The sequence below is a fragment of the Hemibagrus wyckioides genome, linkage group LG19, assembly GCF_019097595.1.
Source record: "Hemibagrus wyckioides isolate EC202008001 linkage group LG19, SWU_Hwy_1.0, whole genome shotgun sequence".
NCBI lineage: Eukaryota > Metazoa > Chordata > Actinopteri > Siluriformes > Bagridae > Hemibagrus > Hemibagrus wyckioides.
Genome location: NC_080728.1, coordinates 12278743 through 12301943, shown reverse-complemented (window position 1 = coordinate 12301943; position 23201 = coordinate 12278743). Strand labels below are relative to the sequence as shown.

Sequence of the window (23201 nt, the reverse complement as noted above, 5' to 3'; positions counted from 1 at the left end):
CTCCTGTTACAGTGTTACATCCTACAGAACTCTGTGTAATGAAAACAGTGATGTCTGCTGCACTTTTATTTGTACTTTTTCTCTCCTCTTTGAGGTAAGAACTGATTTTAACATTTTTTTTGCAAATGCTTAGGTATTCCTACATTTAAAGTGGTATAATCAAATTGATGATGAATGAACCAACTTGATTTATTCACTTTAAATTATTCAGTTTCTATTTTATTTGGAAGTGAGGAGTCTGGAGTTAATTATAAAAACAAAAATATGTAAAATATAATATTTTGCAAATGACTATAATTTATTGAGATGAGTTTCCTGAACTGTGGTAGCTACAGTTCGGCATACGAGCAGCAGGATGTCTATGAGGATCTCTGGACTAAGAGCATGGACATCGCAGACGAGACCCTCCATGTCGACTTCATGCAGCAAATGCTAAACAACAGCCTGCAAGCTGAGCGCTACATTAACTTCACCTTGCAGGACATCAACTACTTGGTAGAGGTTACTGATATGCTGAAGACGATGAGCAAGAAGGTCAAAAAACCAAAAGACATTCAAGATTTCATGATAGGAAGATACACAAGTTACAAGAGTTTTTTGGACACGTTACTTCTCCAGTATTTCTTTAAGGTAAGAGTGGAAATGTTGTGAAATCTACACTGTGTACATGATGTTTCTATTTTTTTAAACTTCACACCATGTCCCTGACTACAGGATACACCTCCTATCAAACCAACACCAGCCATGAAGAAATATCTGGACACTTACAGAGCGGTGATGGCAGAAGACCCTATCTACTTTGCTGTAGCTCTCCTGCCCTGTGCCAGGCTCTGGGTGTGGCTGGCTAACAATCAGGACATACCTAAATCCAGTGCCTACTACACATGGAAAGTAGACAATATGGGTGGCCATCCTGAAAAGCATTACAAAGCTTTATTGAACAAATATCTAAACAAAAACCAAAAAATCACCAAAGCCAGTGCCCTTTTCCGCAGGCAAATGCAGAATGAGCATGACTTTTTTGCCACTTCTTAAGTTGATCATATTGTAAAGTGGGCAAGTTTGTCTTTTTTTCATTAAACAAGTTTGTTGTTTCATTTAAAATCATGTCATGGTCATATTAACATGTTTAATTAATAGTTTAATCAACAAAAATGACACTACTTTTAATTTATTTAAAATTATGAATGGTCTGCCATTAATGTTAATATTGGTTTAGATTAATAAAATTATTGTTTTAAAGTTTGTGTGATTAAAATAATATGCTTTACTATTGAGTAAAACCTGTGGAGTCGTGTGGAGTTTTTGTGCTTCTGAGTACATATGGGTCCATATGGGTTTCCTCAGGATTAACTGGCTACTTTAAATTGCTCTTATGACTGAATGAGCATGTTAATGTGTGTGTGTGTGTGTGTCTGTGTCTGTGTGTGTGTGTGTGTGTGTGTGCATGTGTATGGAATCCAGATTACCACATAAAGAAGCTAATAACGATGAATGGATGGATAGATGGATGGATAGATGAGTGATTGAATAGATAGATGAATAGATGGAGGAATGAATGGAAAGATGGATGGATGGATGAATAAATGAATAGATGGATGGATGGATGAATGAATGAATAGATGGATGGAGGAATGAATGAATAGATGGATAGTTGAATAGATGGGTGGATGAATGAATGAATAAATCGATGGATGGATGGATGAATGGATGGATGGGTGGGTGGATGAATGAATGAATGAATGAATGAATGAATGAATGAATGAATGAATAGATGAATGGGTGGATGGATGGGTGGCTGAATGTATGAATGAATAGATGAATGGGTGGATGAATGAATGAACGAATGAATGAATAGATGGATGAATGAATGATTGAACAAACAAATGAGTAGATGGATGAATGAATGAACAGACGGACAAACGGATGAACGAACAAATGAATGAACTGATGGATGGATGGATGGATGGATGGGTGGGTGGATGGATGGATGGAAGAATGAATTAATGCATGAATTAATAAATGAATGTGAATTGCAAGCCAAGATTATTGAGTATATTGACACGTGTCCAGCAGAGGGCGCAATTTAGCTGGAAATATTTCCAATCTTGCAATACACCGCACTTTCTGTAGGTGGCGCATTTTATCCGTTTAACTGGCGTTAATAATAAAGACAGGCTTTTCCTCTTCCTCCCATGTCGCCTCACTAGGCGGAGGCGTCAGTAGAGACGGGCAGCAACCCGCTCCGACCTGTGTCAGTATCTACCGGAGTTCAAGCGAAACCCATTAAAAACACACCCGGTCGGAGAGTTGTATCACAAAACCGGAATCGTTTGGCTTTTCAGCTAAATAACGCGCGTGCAGGTTTAAGCGTTGAGGCAGTAAAGGTCCCCAAAAACCGCGATAATCAACAATATCCGAGGAGCCGTGTGTAGAGAAAAGACGGCATCCGGCCTGCGAGAAAGAAGTAGCCGAAGGCTGGTACTCTGGTCTAAGTGGCTCTTTTTATTTCTGGTAAGTGTGTTTTATAACATTTTTGATCGCGAGTGTTTCTTGTTGTTTTGCTAAGCTTACAACGCCGCCTGGATACCGTGTAGCGTTAAGCGACTGTGTCAGCGAGTTACACTGTAGCATAGCTGGAGCTTTCACCCAGTTAGCTTTATTCTCGTCCATTTAAACACCATTTTACTTAAAAACCTTACAAGGTTTTTCTTTGTTTAGCATAACGAACACCTCTGTCATGTTCCTCTGGGGTCATTTTCATTGTCTGGTGGATTATCAGCAGCAGTTATGAAAGCTGTTTACTCAGAAAGGTTGGCTGTTGAATTCCGTCGCCTCGGCACAAAATCAAGCTATGGAGTCTGTACGGAGACATGTGATGTGATATACCAGTGGATTTGTGGCAGTTTTGGACTATGTGTGTTCTCCATGTGATTTCTTTATTTGTCAGATTACTTAATAAGGTGAGATGTGGTTTATAGTTTTGGAAAGAAAGGAAGATTCCCCCCGTTATAATAAATGTTGCGTAGCGAGGTGCAACCTTGCGTCACTACCATTTAGTTTCCCTTTAATAACAACCTTATTACGTTTATTCTTCCCCCTTCCACTGCCTGCTCTTTCACCATAACAGGAATTTTTAATTCTCATGTATAGTCCCTTAATAACAAGTTTCAGGCCTACTTTATGACTGCATCCAGATGCACTGGTGAGCAATTAAGGGAAGAGTTAAATGTCACTTTACAGCGTGCTATATAGCATGCTGAGTTGTTTATGCAGCCTGTGCTGCTCATTTTGTTGATTGACAGGTGGTGTGCACTGCCAGTGATGCAGAGACAAACAGTGATCCACATCACTGTGGAGGTTTGGTTTCGGGACATGCTATGCTTTTAACTGGGTGAATTAGAATATTGGATATGGATGAACGTGTTCAGCAATGGTGTGTGTGTGTGTGAGAGAGAGAGAGAGAATTACTGACTGCTTGTTGGTGTCAGAATGGGCTGGTGGCCAGGGAATTTTTTTCTTTCTCTGGGGCTCTTCAGATGGAAATGAGGGTGCATTCAACAGTCTGGCATGCAGCCGGTGCACAAATGACCCAAATCAAGAGGTGTGTGATGTTACTCTGTGGATGTGTTTGTGTGCATACATGCCTCTGAGTCCTCTAGTATTCTGTAACGTGACCCACATGCTGAAGGGACTTGAGTTATTGTGTCAGTTTGTAGAAAGAGAAATGTCGGGAAACTGGGATGTGTGTGTCGCATGTGTACATGTGCTCCAGTTGCGGGCAGCTGGTGATGAGGATGAGTGATAAGTGGATGATAGCCTTGTTGCAGAAACGCTGTAGACGTTTTCAGCATCTTTGTGTTGCGCCGGAGCGTTTTGTGTTCTCCTAATTGTATTTGATTATATACTGCATGTAACACTCCTAATACAATCTTAATATAATCGCTTTAACGGTTTACTTATTCTTTTGTTATGACATCAATTTTTTCATTTTAATTCTGGTTCAGACCACAGGGAAGGGAAGAGAACAAGCAGAGATGTTTACTTTTACCATTCCTTTTTAGAAGGTATATTGACTGTTAAAAAAAATCATTAAACGGTGTTGCTTTTCTTCAGAAATGTTTATCGTGGGAGTCACAGTGGAAGTAGCCTGTGAAGGGCAGCCCAGACTTGTGTATCACTGGGAATCCCCAGGAGTTCCCAAGCCAACTCTGAGACAATTTTTTAAGCAGATCCTGGGTCTACCCCAGGGCCCCCATCCAGTGAGATGTGCCTGGTGTTGCTTCAGTGAGAGTCAGCAAGTGGACATCCCCGTAAGGTCCCTCAACCGCCTCTGCTGGCTTCTCTTGGTTCAGAATAGCAATGCCTTTACTCAGAGGCTCTCTTGAATTGCATATCACCTTATCACAGGGAGTAAGCAAAGCAACCATGTGGAGGAACTGGTTTCTACTGCCTTCGGTCACAACCTAAATACCTAATCTGTTTGTTGACTTTCCAAAATAAGATTCCAGAGTCTTGTGGTGGGACAGAGGGGCTCTTCATCTCCTTCACCAAAAGTGGTGGAGTTTTTTCGGAAGAGAACCATGGCCTCAGACTTGAAGGTGCTTGAGTGTCAACCCTACCACTTCACTTTAAGCTGCAAAACATTTGATTGCTTGTTAGAAGTCCACTTTAGGTGGTGCCAAAAGACAAGTGCAAATAACAGGAACATTTTTTCCTGTCCCCCATATTGGATGTAATGCCAAGAATACAGACACACATCTCACTCCACTCAGACACCAGATTGCATAAGTAGTGACCCAGATACCCCACACTTCTGCAGTATTTCCTGTAACAGATGTCCATCCTAGGCCTGCAGGCATGTACATTGGATTAGCATATTCTCAACAACCTCCCACAAAACTGGGAGAAAGCAATGAGCTGGTCCACTGTTCCATGGATTGGTCAGAACCTGCATTGTTTCCTCTCCAGACCCCTGGCACACTTTTCCTGGGAGGCAAAGGGAATGTTCAAAATCCATTTCATCCAATCATGTCTCTCTCCAGCATCTTCAACATGAGTGTTGCCCAGTAGTACTATGGAGTCTGTATGAAGTACCTTCATGAGCACCTGTTCCACTTTCTTTAAGAAGGCTCTACTGAATATTGCTATTTGGTACATATGCACAGTCCAGAGTTTTCAAGATAGCTTGCCTGTGGAAACCATCACCAAACCTGGCTACAGGGTAGGGGCTCCCAGTAACCCCAGTCTAGTTTGATCACATAAAAATTGCTCTTTGCCTGACTTCTCCTGGTAGATGTGGGGGAATAGTTACAAGGTCTCAATTCAAGAAAGATTGTGAAACAGATCTTGTGTCAGGAAAATGTTTATTTTTGTAATTATTAATGTTTACAAGAGTCCAGTTATGTCTAACCCAAAAAATGCTCTAAAAGCAGAGGAAAGGAAAGAGAGTGGGGTCAGTAGTGCTTGCCTTTCAGTCAGACATTGATTAACATTGTTTTCTTTTAGCTGTGTGTGTTTATATGTGACAGTGAGCGGGGAAAAGACAAGCATACACTGGGTAACCTGAGCTGCTCTAGGCAGAGCAGCTAACAGAAGGTCAGTAGGTGCTAGGTACTGATACTCAAGCTATCGCTCGCTCTCAAGGAGCTGACAGTATGGACCATTAGCTTGTCACATATCTTGGCAAGCAGGTGGTGTGTTACACACACACACACGCTTCATGCTTCGTTGTTAATTTTGTATAAAGCCTGTTAACCTTCCAAAGTAATGAAATCCATATTTTATGCATTCAGACACCAGATCACCACTAAAAATGATCATGATGTTAGATTACATCACATGTATTCATTATAACCAGCTCATTAAGTCTGAACCACTGGCCTGTTGGTTTGTTAGTTTGGAATGTTTCAGAAATAACCCTGTGACTAAATATTTCCAGCTTGTTATGTTAATCAAATTAGACCCATTCTTGTATTGATGGCGTTGTAAAAGTTTTTGATAGAATACAGCACAAACTTCCAATCCCTCTCTCTATCCTCTGTATACATCATATTGCCAAAAGTTTTGGGACACCCATCCAAATCATTGAATTCAGGGTTGGGCTTCCAGTGAAATAAACTCTTAATGCTTCAGCATACCAAGACATTTTGGACAATTTCATGCTCCCAACTTTGTGGGAACAGTTTGAGGATGGCCCCTTCCTGTTCCAACATGACAACATGCACACCAGTGCACAAAGCAAGGTCCATAAAGACATGGATGAGTGAGTTTGGTGTGGAGGAACTTGGCAACGCAATAGAACATTTTAGGGATGAATTAGAGTGGAGCCTGAATTTAATATGGAGTTGACCCACCCTTTGCAACTATAACAGCTCCAACTCTTCTGGGAAGGCTTTCCACAAGGTTTAGGAGTGTGTTTATGAGAATTTTTGACCATTCCACTAGACGTGCATTTGTAAGGTCAGGCACTGATGTTGGAGGAAAAGGCCCGGCCTACTCTCGTTACACTTTACTCTCTTTAATGGCCGTTGTTGGATTCGGACAATATTTGAAACAAAAAATTAATCTACGTTTTTCCCACTAGTAATAACGGTCTGAAGATGAGACGAAAAGAAAGACCGAGAACATCTTACCAAAGCAACTTTTCAAGGAGTTGTATCTAATTTTCCAAATTCTTAGGAATACGTCAGAGTCTACAATAGAGTGCAGTTTTCCAGTAGTAACCCTGCACAGTTAGGCTAAAACTGTGTTTATTTTGAGCTGCTTTAAACTATATTGGTAACACATTCACCCACAAATCCTTCGCTCTGAAAAAGTAGTAGTGTACTTTTAAATCATACTAATTTACAGCTTAATTCACAAATGCTTATGATTGAAGTATAATCTCTTAATTGTCTGTTTGTCTGGATGTGTTTTTACAGGTTTTAAAGTATAAAATATATCTAGGTTGGTGTGTTATGTTATAACGATCACATTTGCTGATTTGAGTAAAACTTTGCACACATTTTTATTAGTTTAATGTGGCTGAACAGGCTTATAACTTATTTATGCACCTGAGCTCCTTTCAGTAGCTTACCATGTAGGAAACTCCAGTTGCCAATGACAACATTTCCTCTCTCTTACACTCAGACATCTACACACACACACACACACACACACACGTCCATATACACTCCCACTCATTTGAGTATCCTGCTTAGCTCTGCACCATGTCTTGTAGTGTTACACTGAGTTAGTTGTATTATTGAGATTTTTTCTTTTACAAAATATTGCACATAAATATTATAACCTTGTGCTGGTGTTATCCAAGGAACCTGCAAACCGTAGTCAACCAGGTGGTGCTTCTTGTGCTGGTGTCTTACATTATCATTAATGAGCAGTGTATATACACACAGCATAAATACCACTGTTACCATTGCTGACTGATTCAGCCATCATGACCTACTTGTGCTCTAAGTATACATAGGTCACATGGCTCAGTAAGGTAGAAATCTCTAACCTCACAGGAAATCTGCTTGACTTTTTTTTGAATGAGTTTAGAAGCCACTATTTTCTCACTGATTCAGTCAGATAACAGTATATCTGTGTGACTTAATCAGCATGACATCCATGTGTTTGAGTTGTTTTACTTTAACCAGCTCAGCAAAGTGCTTTGTTTAATCCTACTTGCTGATATGCAGACAGGTGATATGCAGCTGCTGGGCATTCGGCTTCCAAATCGAAACCCATAACTCCTTCTCATCATGTTCGGTGGAAGCAATTTCAACCGTGCAGAGAATGTATTAGTGAGTTCTTGTCGTAATTTTGGTAAAGGCTCTGTCATCTTTTTTTTTTTTTTTTTTTTTTTTTGAGTTGTCAAAGTCTCATTTTAGTGCTGCAGAGAACATTTCTATGATCGCTTTCTTGGGCCTTGTGCACACTTAATACGCATGCACACAAATTAATGAACTGTCTGTAAATAGGATTTGGCACCATACAGACTTTTTTTTTTTTTTAACAATTTCCGTTATGTTTTCTGGTCATTTAATTTTGAACATTAGGCCCACTCATACTGGTCTGCAATTTATTTGTGTGTGTGTGTTAGTTAACCCATCCTTGGTCCAAACTCCCCCTACCCACCCCTGTAGGTTGTGAATTATTCCTTTGTATAGTGCCGCTGAGAGTCGGCCTACGTCCACATTTTGCACACACAAACACACAATCGCCACAGTGCCATCCAGTGCCTATTTCTTGGTCACACACTGCCCCTCTGTCCCCCTTTTCCTGCTGTACGTAGCTCTCAAGCTTGACGCCCCCATATGTGACACGGCCAGATCCGCCTCCTTTCAATGCTGTCTTTTCATTTCACGTGTATTCCTATCTCTGAGGATGCCATTGAAAGTGTAGAGACCAAAGTATAGCCTAGATTTTGTTTGCACAGTTGAATATGGCTGTAAAGCTACTTTAAATTAACTTTTGCATTGACTCACAAATATTTAGGCACACACACAGATGCTGAACTGACCGTTTTTTTTTTTTTTGTGTGTGTGTGTTGAGGGGGGGTAGTTTACACAGTGGAATGAGCTCATTGCCACTCCATGCACATTGTTTACATTCTTTCTATCACTGCTAAGCAACAGGAGCATCACAGATATTTTTTCTTTGCTGAAATGGACTGTGTGTGTGTGTATGTCTTCATAAACAACCATCTGTCTCCCAACCAAAGTAACAATCACTATAACTAAATGATAATCATGATGAGCTTTATTGCTCTACATCCATAGCTCTCCACAGGGGGTGCAGGTACACCAGAGGCCTATGATGTGTTTTCAGGGGATCTGATTTTGATGCTTATTTTAAATCAACTTATGCTGGCAGAAATTGTTATCGACTAGTATCAGTGCTATCACGGGTATTTTTTTAGTTATTGTAGTTGTAAGCTTAACTGAGTGGTTGCTTGAAAGGAAAGAGGTTCATCTAAAACTTCTTTAATGGATTGTCTATTATTAATTCAAATGTATATAAATACAATAGTATTTGTTTGCCCTGTTCTCCTTAAAACTGTGGCTGCAACAGATTTCTTGAAAATTCTGTTACTCCAGAAGAGGTGTCTGACTAGTTTGAGAACTGCTTCTCTACACAGTTTTGCTATCATTAAACTGTTACCGTTGCGAAGGGACACCATCTCTGAACCCTTTCCCTCCCTCTCTGTCTCTCTGTCTTTGCCTCAACTGCCAACTTCAACCATCCGCTTCCATTTGTCTTTCCCTCTCTTTTCAGGCTGGCCCAGTATGGAGACACACATACACACTCAAGCCTTGTTCACATGAGGGTGTGAGTTTCCAGGGGAACACGGTTCGCCTGGTTTAAACCTTCCCCTCTTCCCTCTCCCTCGGCCCTCCGGCCAGCCTCATCAATAGCAGGAATTCATCCGCCTTTTGAGCAGCAGTGTTCTTTCGCTTATCAACCATCTTAAAGACGGGAGTCTGAAAGTAACGAGTCACCCTTGTGTTTTTTGTGCTCTGCTCTGCAGCTGAATATAATTTCAGCTCCCAGTGGCCGATTCCTAGTGGTACTGATTTGAGACTACCAGAAAGTTTTCACATACCTGTTATTGTATGTGCTCGTCATTGCACTGCACATCCATAATAAAGGGCAGATAATCTGTATAGTTGACCTCTATACACAGTTCAGGTTTCAACAGATTCTGTATTCTTGCTGAAGGTTTGTAATGATTTGTATCTCTCACCTGAGGCCTGGTAACTTCATGAATGCGAATTCATCAAGTTGGCCTTGGGCTGAGGGTCCCAGAGTGCAGCCTGTCATTTAAAGACTACTGAGCATTAACACTTTGAGGCCTACTGTCCAAAACTGCATACTGTTCACAATAAGGTTTACTATTTTTGCAAAATTGCCATTTTAAAGTTCCCACCGTTATACACCACAGTGAGTAGTGTTGAAATGCCCATAATGCAACACTTGAAGATGTAAATTTACCATGAATTGTATGCTATTTTCCCATGTTTGAGACATTACTGTCTTGAAATGGTGCAATATACTTTTTTTTTTTTTTTTTTACTGGAAGTGAAAAATCCTATTCCTTAAATTATTTTAGCATTGATATTCACCTGAATAACATTGACTATCCCATTACAGTGGTACCTGTCAAGTGGTGGGACGTATTAGACAGCAAGCAGAACAGTCAGCTCACAAAGATTGATGCAATGGAAGCAGGGTGGGCAAGCGTAAGGATCTGAGCGACTTTGAGAAAGCTCGTATTATGACGGCTAGACAACTGGGTCAGAGCATCTCCAAAACAGCAGGTTTTGTGGTGTGTTCCTGGTATGCAGTGGTTAGTACCTACCAAAAGTGTGAACCTGTGACAGGGTCATGGGCACCCAAGCAGTCACACATTTCATATAGTAAATACACCTTATCAGTTCTAGATTCAGAATAATGAGTGAATGGCATGACTGCTGGGCATTAAGTTTTAAAACGTTAAATTGGTAGAACAGGGCATGCCAAGAATTTATAATATTAACCCGTGCAGCTTTTGTGAACTTGAAATGCTGAATGTTTATGTCCAAGACTTGGTTTTTAGCTCAGTTCAGTTTTTGTAGAGCTTTTAACAGTGGACATTATGGATGTAGCTCTTGATCCTGATTGAACAACCAAATGAGACATCTTGAGAGGTACCACATTGATCCTCTTCTGGGTGACTCCACGTAATGAGAAATTGATCGTTAGACAATATAATCATATAGAGATTACATTTTTTAGCCTGTCAAAACGGTTGACATTAACCACGAATGCACATCAGAGTATAAACAGACCAGGAATCCTGCAAGTTGAATTACAAACCTTTTATGTAAATATCGAAAAAGTAAAATTGGCCTGCTGTTATTTTTGATTTACTAATATTTGACTAATATCCTCACTAACTGGAGAACAGATAATTGTCCAGCAAGTTATAATGTGTGACTCTTTCACATATTCACTGTGCATTCACATTTCTTTCATGCCTGAATTTGGAGTGTGATGACTGGTCCAGGCAGCTTATGTGAGCGATGAGTTAGCCTTGGCATGTATGGGCATATATAGTTGTGCATAGCTCTGTGTGTTGTGTGCTTGTGTTCTGGAATGACACACCTGCCCTGGGACAATAACAGGAAAGTTTGAGTCATCAAAGCCATCAAGGCAATAAAGAGGATCACGGGTTGTGTAGTCTCCAACTGATATGATTGAAGTGGCACAGCAGCCACTTATCTGTTGTCAAATAGCAGGTCTCAATCCAGGCCAGTTTGTGGTCATCTGGTGACTAAATGATCAGAGACTCAAAGAAAAAACCATGGAAGTTTTATTTAAAAAAATATTCTAGTAATACTTCCATTCTGTTGAGAATGTAAATCATTTAAGACGTTTTGACCCCAGTGTATTAAGACGGTCACCTTCTTCAGATGAGAGTTGCATTGAAAAGTGACTTTTAACAAGTGACCGATGTGCTGCATTAGACTGCTCCATGTTACAGTCTAAATATGGGCTCTGCTAACTGGGAAAGTGGAGCATGCCTCAGGTGGGATGTGTGAATGCAAGAGAGAGATGGAAAAGGACAGAACGCAAGCAATAGCTGGATAATGTGGGCCAGTGTCCTCCTTCTGGGCCCTGGAGTGTGACGTCGGTGTCCTCTTTCACAGACTGTTAAATCAACCGGATTTTGTTTCCATTGTGTGCAAAACCAAAACCCCATCCTGTTCTCTCTCTTTTTCTCAGTGGCTTATTGGGCCCAGTGACAGGTGACAAATCAAAGGAAAAACCTGAATAAATGAGTGGAGAAACTTACCGTAAACAGATGCTTCCAAACAGGTGTCCTGCCTGATAGAATTAAGCAGCACGCTGGCATGTATACAAATGCTGAGCAGACCCAGTTGACCTTGATTTTGAATCAATATGGCTGTGACTTTGAAAGAGGGTTCATTATTGGTGCCAGAGCTTCATTCACAAAGACTGCTCGGCTGGCTGTGCTTCAATAGGATTAATCACTAAAGGGACATTTTTGCATTTGGATCTGTGGGAAAGATAAGAAGTAAATAGGTTTGTACATTTCGATGGGCCTGGTTTATGCTTTTGGAGAAATTTTACTGGTATGGTTTGGGTCCACATGTCCCCTTAGAGGGAAAGTGACTGTATATTTACACATACAGGTAATTCTGACTGGTCACCCTTTATCCTATGATGAATCCTGATGGACAAGGAAGACTAGGAAGACTCTGCCCCATCCATAGGGCATGATTGAATGGTTTGATGATAATGAAAATGGTGTGGCCCTCACAGTGGTCACCAGATATTCACCATATTTATGTGAGAAAGCATTCTTAACCACTATTTCAACACACTAAATGAAGGAAGATCTTTTGGAACAATGGTCTTCATCCGTCCTACACAGTTCCAGAGCCTTGTATCTCAGCTTGGTGTCAAGGTACACTGAAGCTCTTCTACTGGCGTGTGGTTGCCCAACACTTTACTAATACACTGTCTTTTAATTTGTATGCTGCCCGTGTAACAAGACACAGTTTGTATGTTCAGAAAGCACAGAGGAAATACCATGCTCGAGTCAATCATGGAGATTAGATGTGATTATCCACTTATCTACTGCAAATATGCACACACAACACACTTGCAGAAAATCTTTCAACCATTCTTCACTGTCTATTGTGACAGGTGGAATGGGTTTGTGAGTCTGTGTTATAAGAACAGACCGATGAACAGGCTGTGTTTGTGTACACTGGTGTGTGTGTGTGTGACATGAATAGCTAGAGACATGCAAATCACTGTTAATGTTACCTGAGAGACAGTTGCTTTAGTAGCACTGACCTAGGAATATGCCGTTTGTACGTCAGCCAGTCTCCTTTTCTCTCGCCCTCGCTCTTTCTTCTTTTGTTCTCTTGTTAGAATTTATTAACATCAGGGCACACAAGTCTTAAAGTTTAAGTCCTAAATCTTGGTGTCCATATTCTTTTCTTAGTTAATTCTCAGCCATTTAAATGTCACCTAGACATTACGTAAGGGCTGATGATGTATGCTCATGTTCTGACTTGCTCACAACATTGACAGTCTGTTGCCACATTCCTGTCCTGTGTGTGTGTGTGTGTGTGTGTGTGCGTGTGTGTGTGTGCGTGTGTGTGTGTGTGTGTGTGTGTGTGCGTGTGTGTGTGCACACAGAGTAAAGTTTGCATTGGTATATTTGTGAAGGGACAAAGCTCTTTTACATAGAGGTGCTTTATCCTTTTGTGTTTGTCCCTTTCTTTACTGCTTATCATTCTGAATAAGGCACCGCTGTACAGTTAAGAAAGGTTGTGTTTACAGAACAGTTGCTTAATTTTATACTTTAATTCAGTGGCAGCCTAGGGAAAGCTTTTGAAATGTTGACATGTTCTATTATATATAGTTCTGAATACTGTTCCTGAACTGACATGTTCAAGTAAAGGTCTTCTTATGGGAAAACAACATTACTAGCAAATTTTAAAGAATTAGACTTGGTCGTGAGTTTGTATTTAATTATCAGCTTCATCTATATCAGTCTCTGTCTTATCATCTCAGGTAAATGTCAGCTGATGCATTTGAACACTCATGATTTTCCTCTCACTTGAGTGATCTCTGTTCATGCTTACATCTGATTAAATCAGCCAGTCCTGTTCTGCTGGCTAAATTTCTTTCTATATTATTAGCCAACATCTGCTGTCATATGTACAAACTGTGTAAGGCCCATCATGGACATTTTGACAGCCAGTATCTTTTTACTGATGTAACTATACAAAAAACTAGCGAGGAAATTACACGTGCCTAGCAAACATCTTATGTAGACTGGCTGTGTTTGTTAAACTAGCTCCTTATTCGAACCAGGGCAAGGTTAGAATGTAATCTAAATAAAAACATTTATTTTTCCTTAAAGTAAAGATATTAACTGTAGTGACTTCAAACCGCTGCGGTTGTCATTGGAGTTATGTGGTATCATTACAGCCTTCAGTGTACAGATGAGGGCCCAAACATACCATGATTTCCTTTATTACCAATCCCAGTTTAGCAATAAGCTTCCTGTTGCTGTTTTTCGAGAAATTGTGGTTCAGTTTTATGCACGTCTTTACCCAGAATACATTCTAAAGTTTTAATATAAGATTTTGTGTAAGCGCAATGTGTAGCAATCTGATCACAATACGCTATTAATATCCGTGACATGCCGTACAGGTTATACACTCTGAGCCTTGATTATTGGAGACAGGAATGAAAGTGAACTCTCTATAGCTCCCAGGCAGAGAATGTTGTGTTCTTCAGCTATGGGTCACAAGTGATGAACTCCAAGCTGATCTCTAGCTCTAGGCACACATTTGTATTTTCATGCAGTTCTTTTAACAGATCTAGAACTCCTGGGGCTTAAAGGATAAATATATTGAGTTAACATAAAGTCTGCAATATGTTTAACTTCCTGTTTTCCATTCTTTCTTGCACTTTTGCTTTCTCTCTCATCTCATGTAACCCAGAGCAGACCTTTGGGCTCTTTCCTTGTGCAGGCGCTGCTGTGGTCGCCTCTTCGCAGAACCCATTCATCTTTCTTCCTGATGTGTTGGTGTGGGTGATGAGTTGAGGCACACACAGGAGGCATTGTATGTATTTGTTCAGCCTGGCCGGGTGGCTGACTGAGACATTTTTAGATTAATATTGGTCTGTTTGTGTTCCTGTATGCTCTGTTCAGTAACAACTTGCTGACTGGAGGCTTATATAAGGACATGATGATGCTGGATCACACTGTGCCATCACAGACCCTGTGGAATAAAGTGCTATGAGAGCATGTGCTTATTTTAAGCTTTCTGCCTTTTTGACTTTATAACATGCACTTAAGCTTCAGGCATTATGGATGTTGATTAATGTAACCAAATCAGTATTTATGTGGGTGGATGGAGTGGATGCATCCTGAAATCATATTTTGCTCTGATTTCTCTAGAGAGTTCCTTAGGACCCATTAGTATGTCTCAAATATCACTAAGAGGTCAAGATCCCCCCATGTCTGTGTGTGGGTGAGAGACGTTGTGAATTTGTCTCCCATTGCTTGATTAAAGCCATTATTCTTGCTGACCAATCTCTGTACACTTTCTCTGACTTAGACAAAAGATATTGCACTTCCTGTGGTTGTGGCGTTGAAAGACTGCTGATCTTTGACCCACTGATGGGCTGCTGATGGGGTGTGTGTGTGGGTTTATATCTGCAATGTGCCACATTCTGAATCAATGTGCATCTGTGCTCTACTTAGTCACAGCAGAGGCCAGCGTGTACTGGTAAATCTATAGGAACAAAATAAAGGTTGTCATTTTATTATTGTTAAGTATTAGGCAATATGCTGGGAACTAGTACATTTGTCCTCATTTGGTATTGAAGTTGTCAAAGTTGACAAATTATGCTAGGATGATGTTCTAGGGATCACAGACTAGTGGAGTTGGAACAGTGTTTATTTTTTTAAATTTATTTTTATTGACATTTTTTTCTTGATGTATTTTAGTATCTTGTATTCTTTTAGATATCTTTGTCTTTGAGTTTGTGGATTAATTATACTGAATAATTAAAAAAAACAATAATGCAATAATTAATCACCAAATTTGATCATTTAATTGAGGAAGCCAAAAAATATGGTTATGATCACCAGCGATCATGTTATGATCTGATCAGTTGAGCAGGACTTTAGTGGCGAGGTCATCAGTCTGTCAGCTGTTGCTGTGATTGACTTTAGAGCTTTATAGGTGGTACGGGTGATGTATTTAATTACAGATAAAATAGTGCAGTGGTTTAATTTTGCTTTGTCTCCCAGGTATGCTGTGAGCATAACCCAAGCTAAATTTTGGAAACGTTTTTTATGTTGGATTACAGAAGCCTGCAAACACATGACATGACTGCTGCTGATTGACCATGTGTCCATCCTAAATGTTTAGTTTGCATGGCTGCCTTTTTATCCCCCCTCCCACTGAAACTGTATGTAGTAAAAAAAATATTATGTGAAATTATGTTGAAATAGAGTAGGATTAGGATTAGATCGTGAGTTTTGTGTCTCTCAGCTATATTTATTTCTTAATCATTAATCACAATTTTCAGAGAGAAATGGGTGGCATTTCAAATGTGGTGGTGATCCACTAAATTGATTTAAGCATCATGTAGATTAGCAGATTCAAGAATCTACTGGACTACATGTCCTCTGTCCCTTTCCCCACCCGTCCTTCCCGTTTCCTTCTTTCTTTCCCTCCCTTTCTTTGTTCTGTCACTCATCAGGCTTGTCTGTAATTAAGATAAGGTGTACAGAACACATTACAGATAAGGATGGACAGAGAGAAAATCAAATGTGTGCTAATGTATCTACAGTAACCCCCAAACCCCCCCCCCCCCCCCCACACACACACACAAACATACACACAGCTGGCTCTTGATGACCTACAAGTGACCTAGAAGTCATCACAGAGACACCATTTGGTGTGGTTTTCTCCATCTGACGTTATGAATGTCTGTGTGTAAGCAGCCTTTGGTGTTGGAGTACACCAAGTCAGGAGAACTGAAGCACTTTTCGTGGGTACCCTTTTTCAGAGAAATATAGCATAATTATTCAGTAAGAGGTAAACATCTGAAAAGTACCATGACAACAAAATAAAATGAGAAATATCTGCTGTATAGAGAGACTCTGAAAGGAGTCTCTCTATATATCTTTTTTTGTCAAGTGAATGATGCAGAAGGGATGTGATGAATCTCTATGAGCCAGTCACCAGCAGGATCCAGGAATGTGGCTTCACCAGAAAGAACTTGCAAGTGACAAAACAAGCTCGAGCTCAGCTTAAATCATGTTTTCCACCACTATTCGTGTGTCACATGGAACATTCTGTCTAAATGGATATCAGAGAAATGTGAAGGCAGACATGCTGGTACAATACCATCTAAAGGAAGCAAGTGTCAGTGCTTCAGGGTCTGAACTACTGGTAAAGGTGATCTGATTATGTCCTGGGTTTTAGTGTGGAAAGTGTTCTCTCACTTTTGAACAACGTAGACACTAGTTTCTTGTGATACCATAGCCGAATCGTTCCTACATGACTTTGCATTCTCATGCTGTCCAGTGATTTTTACTCTGATTGAATTATGTAATCAAACCTGTCATATGGCATCAGAGTACTCTAGAGCGAGCTATTACTCAAATATATGCCAAAAGAACAACGAAAATCGGCAGACGGACCAACTGATGTATGAATGTGAAAAGATTTGTTCAGATTGACAGCGCCTCGGCGCTTTGCCCTTCTAGACAGACATTAAGAGGATTCACAGAAGAAAAAGAATGAAAAAAGATTGAAGATTGTCTTACTGTGTGAAATATAGGTACTGTTGCAAACGTACTACCCTAAAAAGATTACAACACATCCTGTAGTAATTTAGTTCTCTTATAGCACAGTGATTTGCCAACAGTAACCATTTTTAATTTATTAACCCTTTATTTGACCTCTTTATCATATGGTAGTTTAAATCTTCTAGAAAAATATCAATAAATAAATACCTGAAGGCTATTTTAAAATCTCTATTAATAATAATTGATGCAAGTGAAATATTTTGTTCATTGGTTTCTTTCCAGTTAAAGGGTTAATGAATGACGTGATGCTTTCTAACCATTTATTGTTACATTTAATGCCGTGGTTTTGGCCGTGAGGCAAGTTCCTGTTATGACTAGTGTTATAGCAGCTATAAAACATTAGAATAAGTCATTCCCTTACCAACCTTTCTTCTTCTTTTTTTCCCTCTCCTTCGAAGTTTTTGTCTTGAAACAAGAAAAAATCCTATGTATAACAGAAAACCTTCACCATTTCCACCATTTCACCATTTTCCACCAAGATAACACTTGAGCTTGTTTATTTTTAGCCTTAGATTATGTGCCATGTCCCTGTGGACTTTGCTAACAATAACACATTAGAACAAGTGCATTAATATAAAGCTATTATTTTAATCAGATTTGAGAATTCAACAGTGTGAGTATAAACAGCCATTGAAAATGACCACAACTAGTACTGCTTAAGTGACTTGCAACAGAAACAGAAGACATCAAATGACCGCTGAACCACTTTAACTGTTGTTACAGGGCGTTCATTTAATATTACTGACGCTGAGAATTCATGTGACGGATAGTTCACTCTGCTGTGAACGACCATCATTTTATAATGGTGTAATCCATGTTTTAACGGTCTGTGTGCCTCCCTCCGTCTTTGTTTATTCCTTTTTAGTTTTGCTTTGCTTGCCTGCCATTTGGCTTAAAGAACTTGGGTTGCTGTGGTGATTTCATGCCTTTTACTTAAACACAAAGGCATCTTTCTTTCTCTCTTCTTTATTCACTTTCTGTCTTTCTCTCTCTGTCCCACCATGACAACCCCCACCCTCTCCAAAATGGGTGGTGGGGGGGGTAGATTACAGATTCTAATCTGTGAGAAACAGAGGATGCTGATCAGACTCGGGGAGGAGGGTTGCCATAGTGATGGGAAGAGATTCTTATGTTTCTGGGGAAGAGAGAGAACAGCGAGTACCTTGGTAGTCTAGCCAGAGAGGGCAGTTCCAGTGTTTACGAACCTCCCAAACACGGTTTCTGCCAGAAACCTCTGTAGTAAGTGTAACTGTGCTCTTAATTGTGCAGACTTTAGTATAGTTGTGTGTGTGTGTGTGTGTGTGTGTGTGTGCGAGAGAGAGAGATGCTTATATGCCTGTATGGCTGAGGAGCTGTATGTAGCTGCCTAACCCAGTTTTCTCCCTCTGTAGACTGTGATTAATGAGGCTGCTGTGTGATGCCGCAGCCTGCTTTAAGTGTTTGAAGTCAGACATTAATCGAGCTCCATCTGTGAAACCACCAGACAGTGTAAAAAACCCAAGCCCTTGCAGGAGTGTATGTGTATGTGCATCTGTGTGTCTGGCTGTTCATGTTTGGGAACATGTTGCCACTGATGTCCTGTTAAAAACAATTCAGATCTAGTTAGGGGAAAGAGATAGTTAAACCACTGTACTTTGCTCCCAAGTGGATACTAATTTGATGTGAGATAAACAAATTTGTAATGTTCAGTGTAAATAGTTCAGTGTGTTCTCTTTACCCTAAGAATAATGGTTCTCCAGAAAAAGGGTATCTAAAAAAAAAAACTGTTAGCTATGTAGCACGGACATATGGTGGAAGTGACGGAAGAGGAGCGCTTAATTTGTTATTAAGCGCTAGGATCCTTGAATGCCTATGCCTATCTACAATAGCCTCACCACACACACGCACACACACACACACACACACACATGCAAACGCATGAGGGCTTTGTTTTGACTGGGCCAGTATGAGCTCTTTGAAGGCCAGCTCCACCTATCTTTCCACATATTTATGTGTGCACCATAAGAGATAATGAGCAAAGTATATGTAAAGTCACACGTTGAGGCTTTTGTAAGAGCTTTAATGTTTTTGATTTTCACATGCCGGTTTTAATGAGCTAGTGATTAGAAGGATGGGGAATTCACAGAAAAGTGCTGAGACGCTGACGGAGTGGAGTCTGTATAGAGAGGGGAATAATGGAACAGACATTCTGCAGAAATGACAAAATTCTGTGAAGGGGGAAGTGTTCACATCTCAAGCTTCTAGCATTTAGTATGCAGATTTTGTGTCTGGGACATTACAGCATACAAATAGTGTAGATTCAACAACCAGGAACAGAAAGAAAAAAACATACTTATGATTGACCAAACAGGTTTTTATTTGCTGTGTATGTTTATGTGCTTCACACTGGGGTGAGGCACCTTGATGCTGTAACCGGAGCACATGATTTTGAATTCTGACGCCTGCTCTTCCACAAGCATCAGCCAAGGAGTGACACATTTCTAGTAGCACACGAATAATTAGCATGCTCAAATGACTGTTTGTTTCACAATTAGTAAAATGCAGGTATGTGGAAAAACTGAGTAAGATAACGTGTGACAGAAAGCAAACTTTCTTTACCTTACAGTTAAACATTACAACATGAGATGAAGATGAGATATATATATATATATATATATATATATATATATATATATATATATATATATATATATATATATATATATATATATATATATATATATATATATATATATATATATACACACACTATATTGCCAAAAGTATTCGCTCACCTGCCTTGACTCGCATATGAACTTAAGTGACATCCCATTCCTAATCCATAGGGTTCAATATGACGTCGGGCCACCCTTTGTAGCTATAACAGCTTCAACTCTTCTGGGAAGGCTGTCCACAAGGTTTAGGAGTGTGTTTATGGGAATTTTTGACCATTCTTCCAGAAGCGCATTTGTGAGGTCACACACTGATGTTGGACGAGAAGGCCTGGCTCTCAGTCTCCGCTCTAATTCATCCCAAAGGTGTTCTATCGGGTTGAGGTCAGGACTCTGTGCAGGCCAGTCAAGTTCATCCACACCAGACTCTGTCATCCATGTCTTTATGGACCTTGCTTTGTGCACTGGTGCACAGTCATGTTGGAAGAGGAAGGGGCCAGCTCCAAACTGTTCCCACAAAGTTGGGAGCATGGAATTGTCCAAAATGTCTTGGTATGCTGAAGCATTCAGAGTTCCTTTCACTGGAACTAAGGGGCCAAGCCCAGCTCCTGAAAAACAACCCCACACCATAATCCCCCCCTCCACCAAACTTTACACTTGGCACAATGCAGTCAGACAAGTACCGTTCTCCTGGCAACCGCCAAACCCAGACTCGTCCATCAGATTGCCAGATGGAGAAGCGCGATTCGTCACTCCAGAGAACGCGTCTCCACTGCTCTAGAGTCCAGTGGCGGCGTGCTTTACACCACTGCATCCGACGCTTTGCATTGCACTTGTTGATGTATGGCTTGGATGCAGCTGTTCGGCCATGGAAACCCATTCCATGAAGCTCTCTGCGCACTGTTCTTGAGCTAATCTGAAGGCCACATGAAGTTTGGAGGTCTGTAGCGATTGACTCTGCAGAAAGTTGGCGACCTCTTCGCACTATGCGCCTCAGCATCCGCTGACCCCGCTCCGTCGGTTTACGTGGCCTACCACTTCGTGGCTGAGTTGCTGTCGTTCCCAAACACTTCCACGTTTTTATAATACAGCTGACAGTTGACTGTGGAATATTTAGGGGCGAGGAAATTTCACGACTGGATTTGTTGCACAGGTGGCATCCTATCACAGTTCCACGCTGGAATTCACCGAGCTCCTGAGAGCGACCCATTCTTTCACAAATGTTTGTAAAAACAGTCTGCATGCCTAGGTGCTTGATTTTATACACCTGTGGCCTTGGAAGTGATTGGAACACCTGATTCTGATTATTTGGATGGGTGAGCGAATACTTTTGGCAATATAGTGTGTATGTATGTATGTGTATATATATATATATATATATATATATATATATATATATATATATATATATATATATATATATATATATATATATATATATACATATATATACAACATCACCATATCTCATGTCAAGTGATTTGCTGACTTTGATCTCGAGGTTAAACAAGATGTGCCACATTAAAAGGTAGAAGTATATAATTATTATATACATGTTTGTTTCTCCTAGTCTGTATTAGTGTAATTAACTAGCTCTATGTTACATTAGATGCCGCTTTTTGTCACAGTGAGTTTCTGGGTAACTAAAACATTCAGTGAAGCATCCTGGAGCTTTTACTTGCTTAATAGTCTAGCTAATAAATTGAATTCGTCCTGAGTTGAGGGCGGTCCTGTAACGCCATTGAATGCCTGATGCCTGGTGATGTTGTGGCCTTTTCCGTAGCCTGCCCACTTTCCTACAGGCTTACCCACAGGACTGCTGCTGTCAGGGGCATGAGAGAGTGCCAGTATGGCACAGCATGGAGGCTTGATGGAGAATAGAGGGCAGAGAAACAATAGCCAGCACTGTCCTGTGTACTATGTGCTCACAGGCCAGGAATGTGCCAAGAGTGTAGCTGTCCTCTGCACCCCCGTTTTCTTTCAGAGCCCCTTTCTAAGGTACGGGAAGAGAAAAGAGATTTAAAGGTGTGTTACAAGCTTTCATGAGGTGTGTGTACTTGGGCTGTATTTTAATGAGATGCCCCCCAGCAGAGCAGAAAGTGCTTAGCTTTAAAGAAGCAGCCCCTCTCTACTCTCTTGTGTGCCAGCATCAAAGACTACTTTCTCATGAGGTGGGGTGGTTACAAGAGTGTGTGCGTGCATGCATGCATGTGTTGGTTGCATGAAATACCTATAATATAAAGTGTAGAGGCAAAAAGCAGGTGGGGCTTGAGCTGTAATTCTTGCACCAAGCCCACCGGAATGTCGACTGTTCCATCTGGTGGGATTTCAGAAAGGGAGAGATGCTTTTAAGGGGACGTGTGCAAAGTGGGTGTTGGTAATTAACAACTGCACTATGAACTAGTCACACCATGTACAGGCGTGTGTGTGTGTGTGAGTGTTTTAACACAAGTTCAAATGTATTTGTTTCACAAGTACTGGCCATTAAAATATGCCAAAAATGAGCTTCCTATTATGCTTGTACATTTACATTTGTGTATCATGCATAAATTAAACAAACCCCTTAGTCAGTTTGCAACAAGCAGACAAGCTGAACCTTAATTTTTTTCTTTTTCTTTGTAAACCTTAAGAAGTACAGCTCTTCTGAGGGCTTGGGTTCACTTTCTCAGGCTCTGTCAATCAATTAAATAATTATTTAGTAATAATTAGATCAAATGAATTTACAGCTGAGGAACAAAAAACTTCAAAGCCATATCTGCTTCCTGGAAGTGAAAGGGTTAACAATACAACATACAGAGCTAGATCACAACTATAAACTTAATTGCTTTTTTTGTCATCGGACAATTCCCCATACTATACTGTGATTATTCTTCCTCCAGATAAATTATTTGGCTTTATTGCGTTCTTTATCCACCAATGATATTACTGGGACATTGGGTGTGATCAGTTTAAATTGTTGGCATACACTTCATGGAGGTTTCCTAGTTAGAACCTGATTAAAAAAAACCCAACTCTGTGAGTGTGTGTGTGTGCGTGCATGTGTTAAGAGTCGTGGCCTGTCTGAGCAGATCTCGCTCTTCGGAATGTCAACTGCTCATAAGCTGACCGAACTGCAGGGTGTGTCTGGATTCCCACACGAAGTCTGA

At 40.4% G+C, this 23201-nt stretch overlaps 2 protein-coding genes across 2 annotated transcripts in view; both read left to right on the top strand.

The window, feature by feature from the left end:
• LOC131369810 (uncharacterized) lies at positions 1 to 1192 on the top strand. Its single transcript, XM_058416666.1, has 3 exons — positions 1 to 94; positions 330 to 630; positions 715 to 1192. The coding sequence occupies exons 1-3, from the start codon at positions 39 to 41 to the stop codon at positions 1033 to 1035; spliced, it is 678 nt and encodes a 225-aa protein (XP_058272649.1). The 5' UTR covers positions 1 to 38; the 3' UTR covers positions 1036 to 1192.
• A 1031-nt stretch (positions 1193 to 2223) lies between these two features.
• Positions 2224 to 23201, top strand: part of cdk17 (cyclin dependent kinase 17) — a 47408-nt gene continuing 26430 nt past the window's right edge. The window contains exon 1 of the mRNA XM_058416663.1: positions 2224 to 2514. The gene's annotated coding sequence lies outside the window, so the exon portion shown is untranslated. The remainder of the gene's footprint in view (positions 2515 to 23201) is intronic.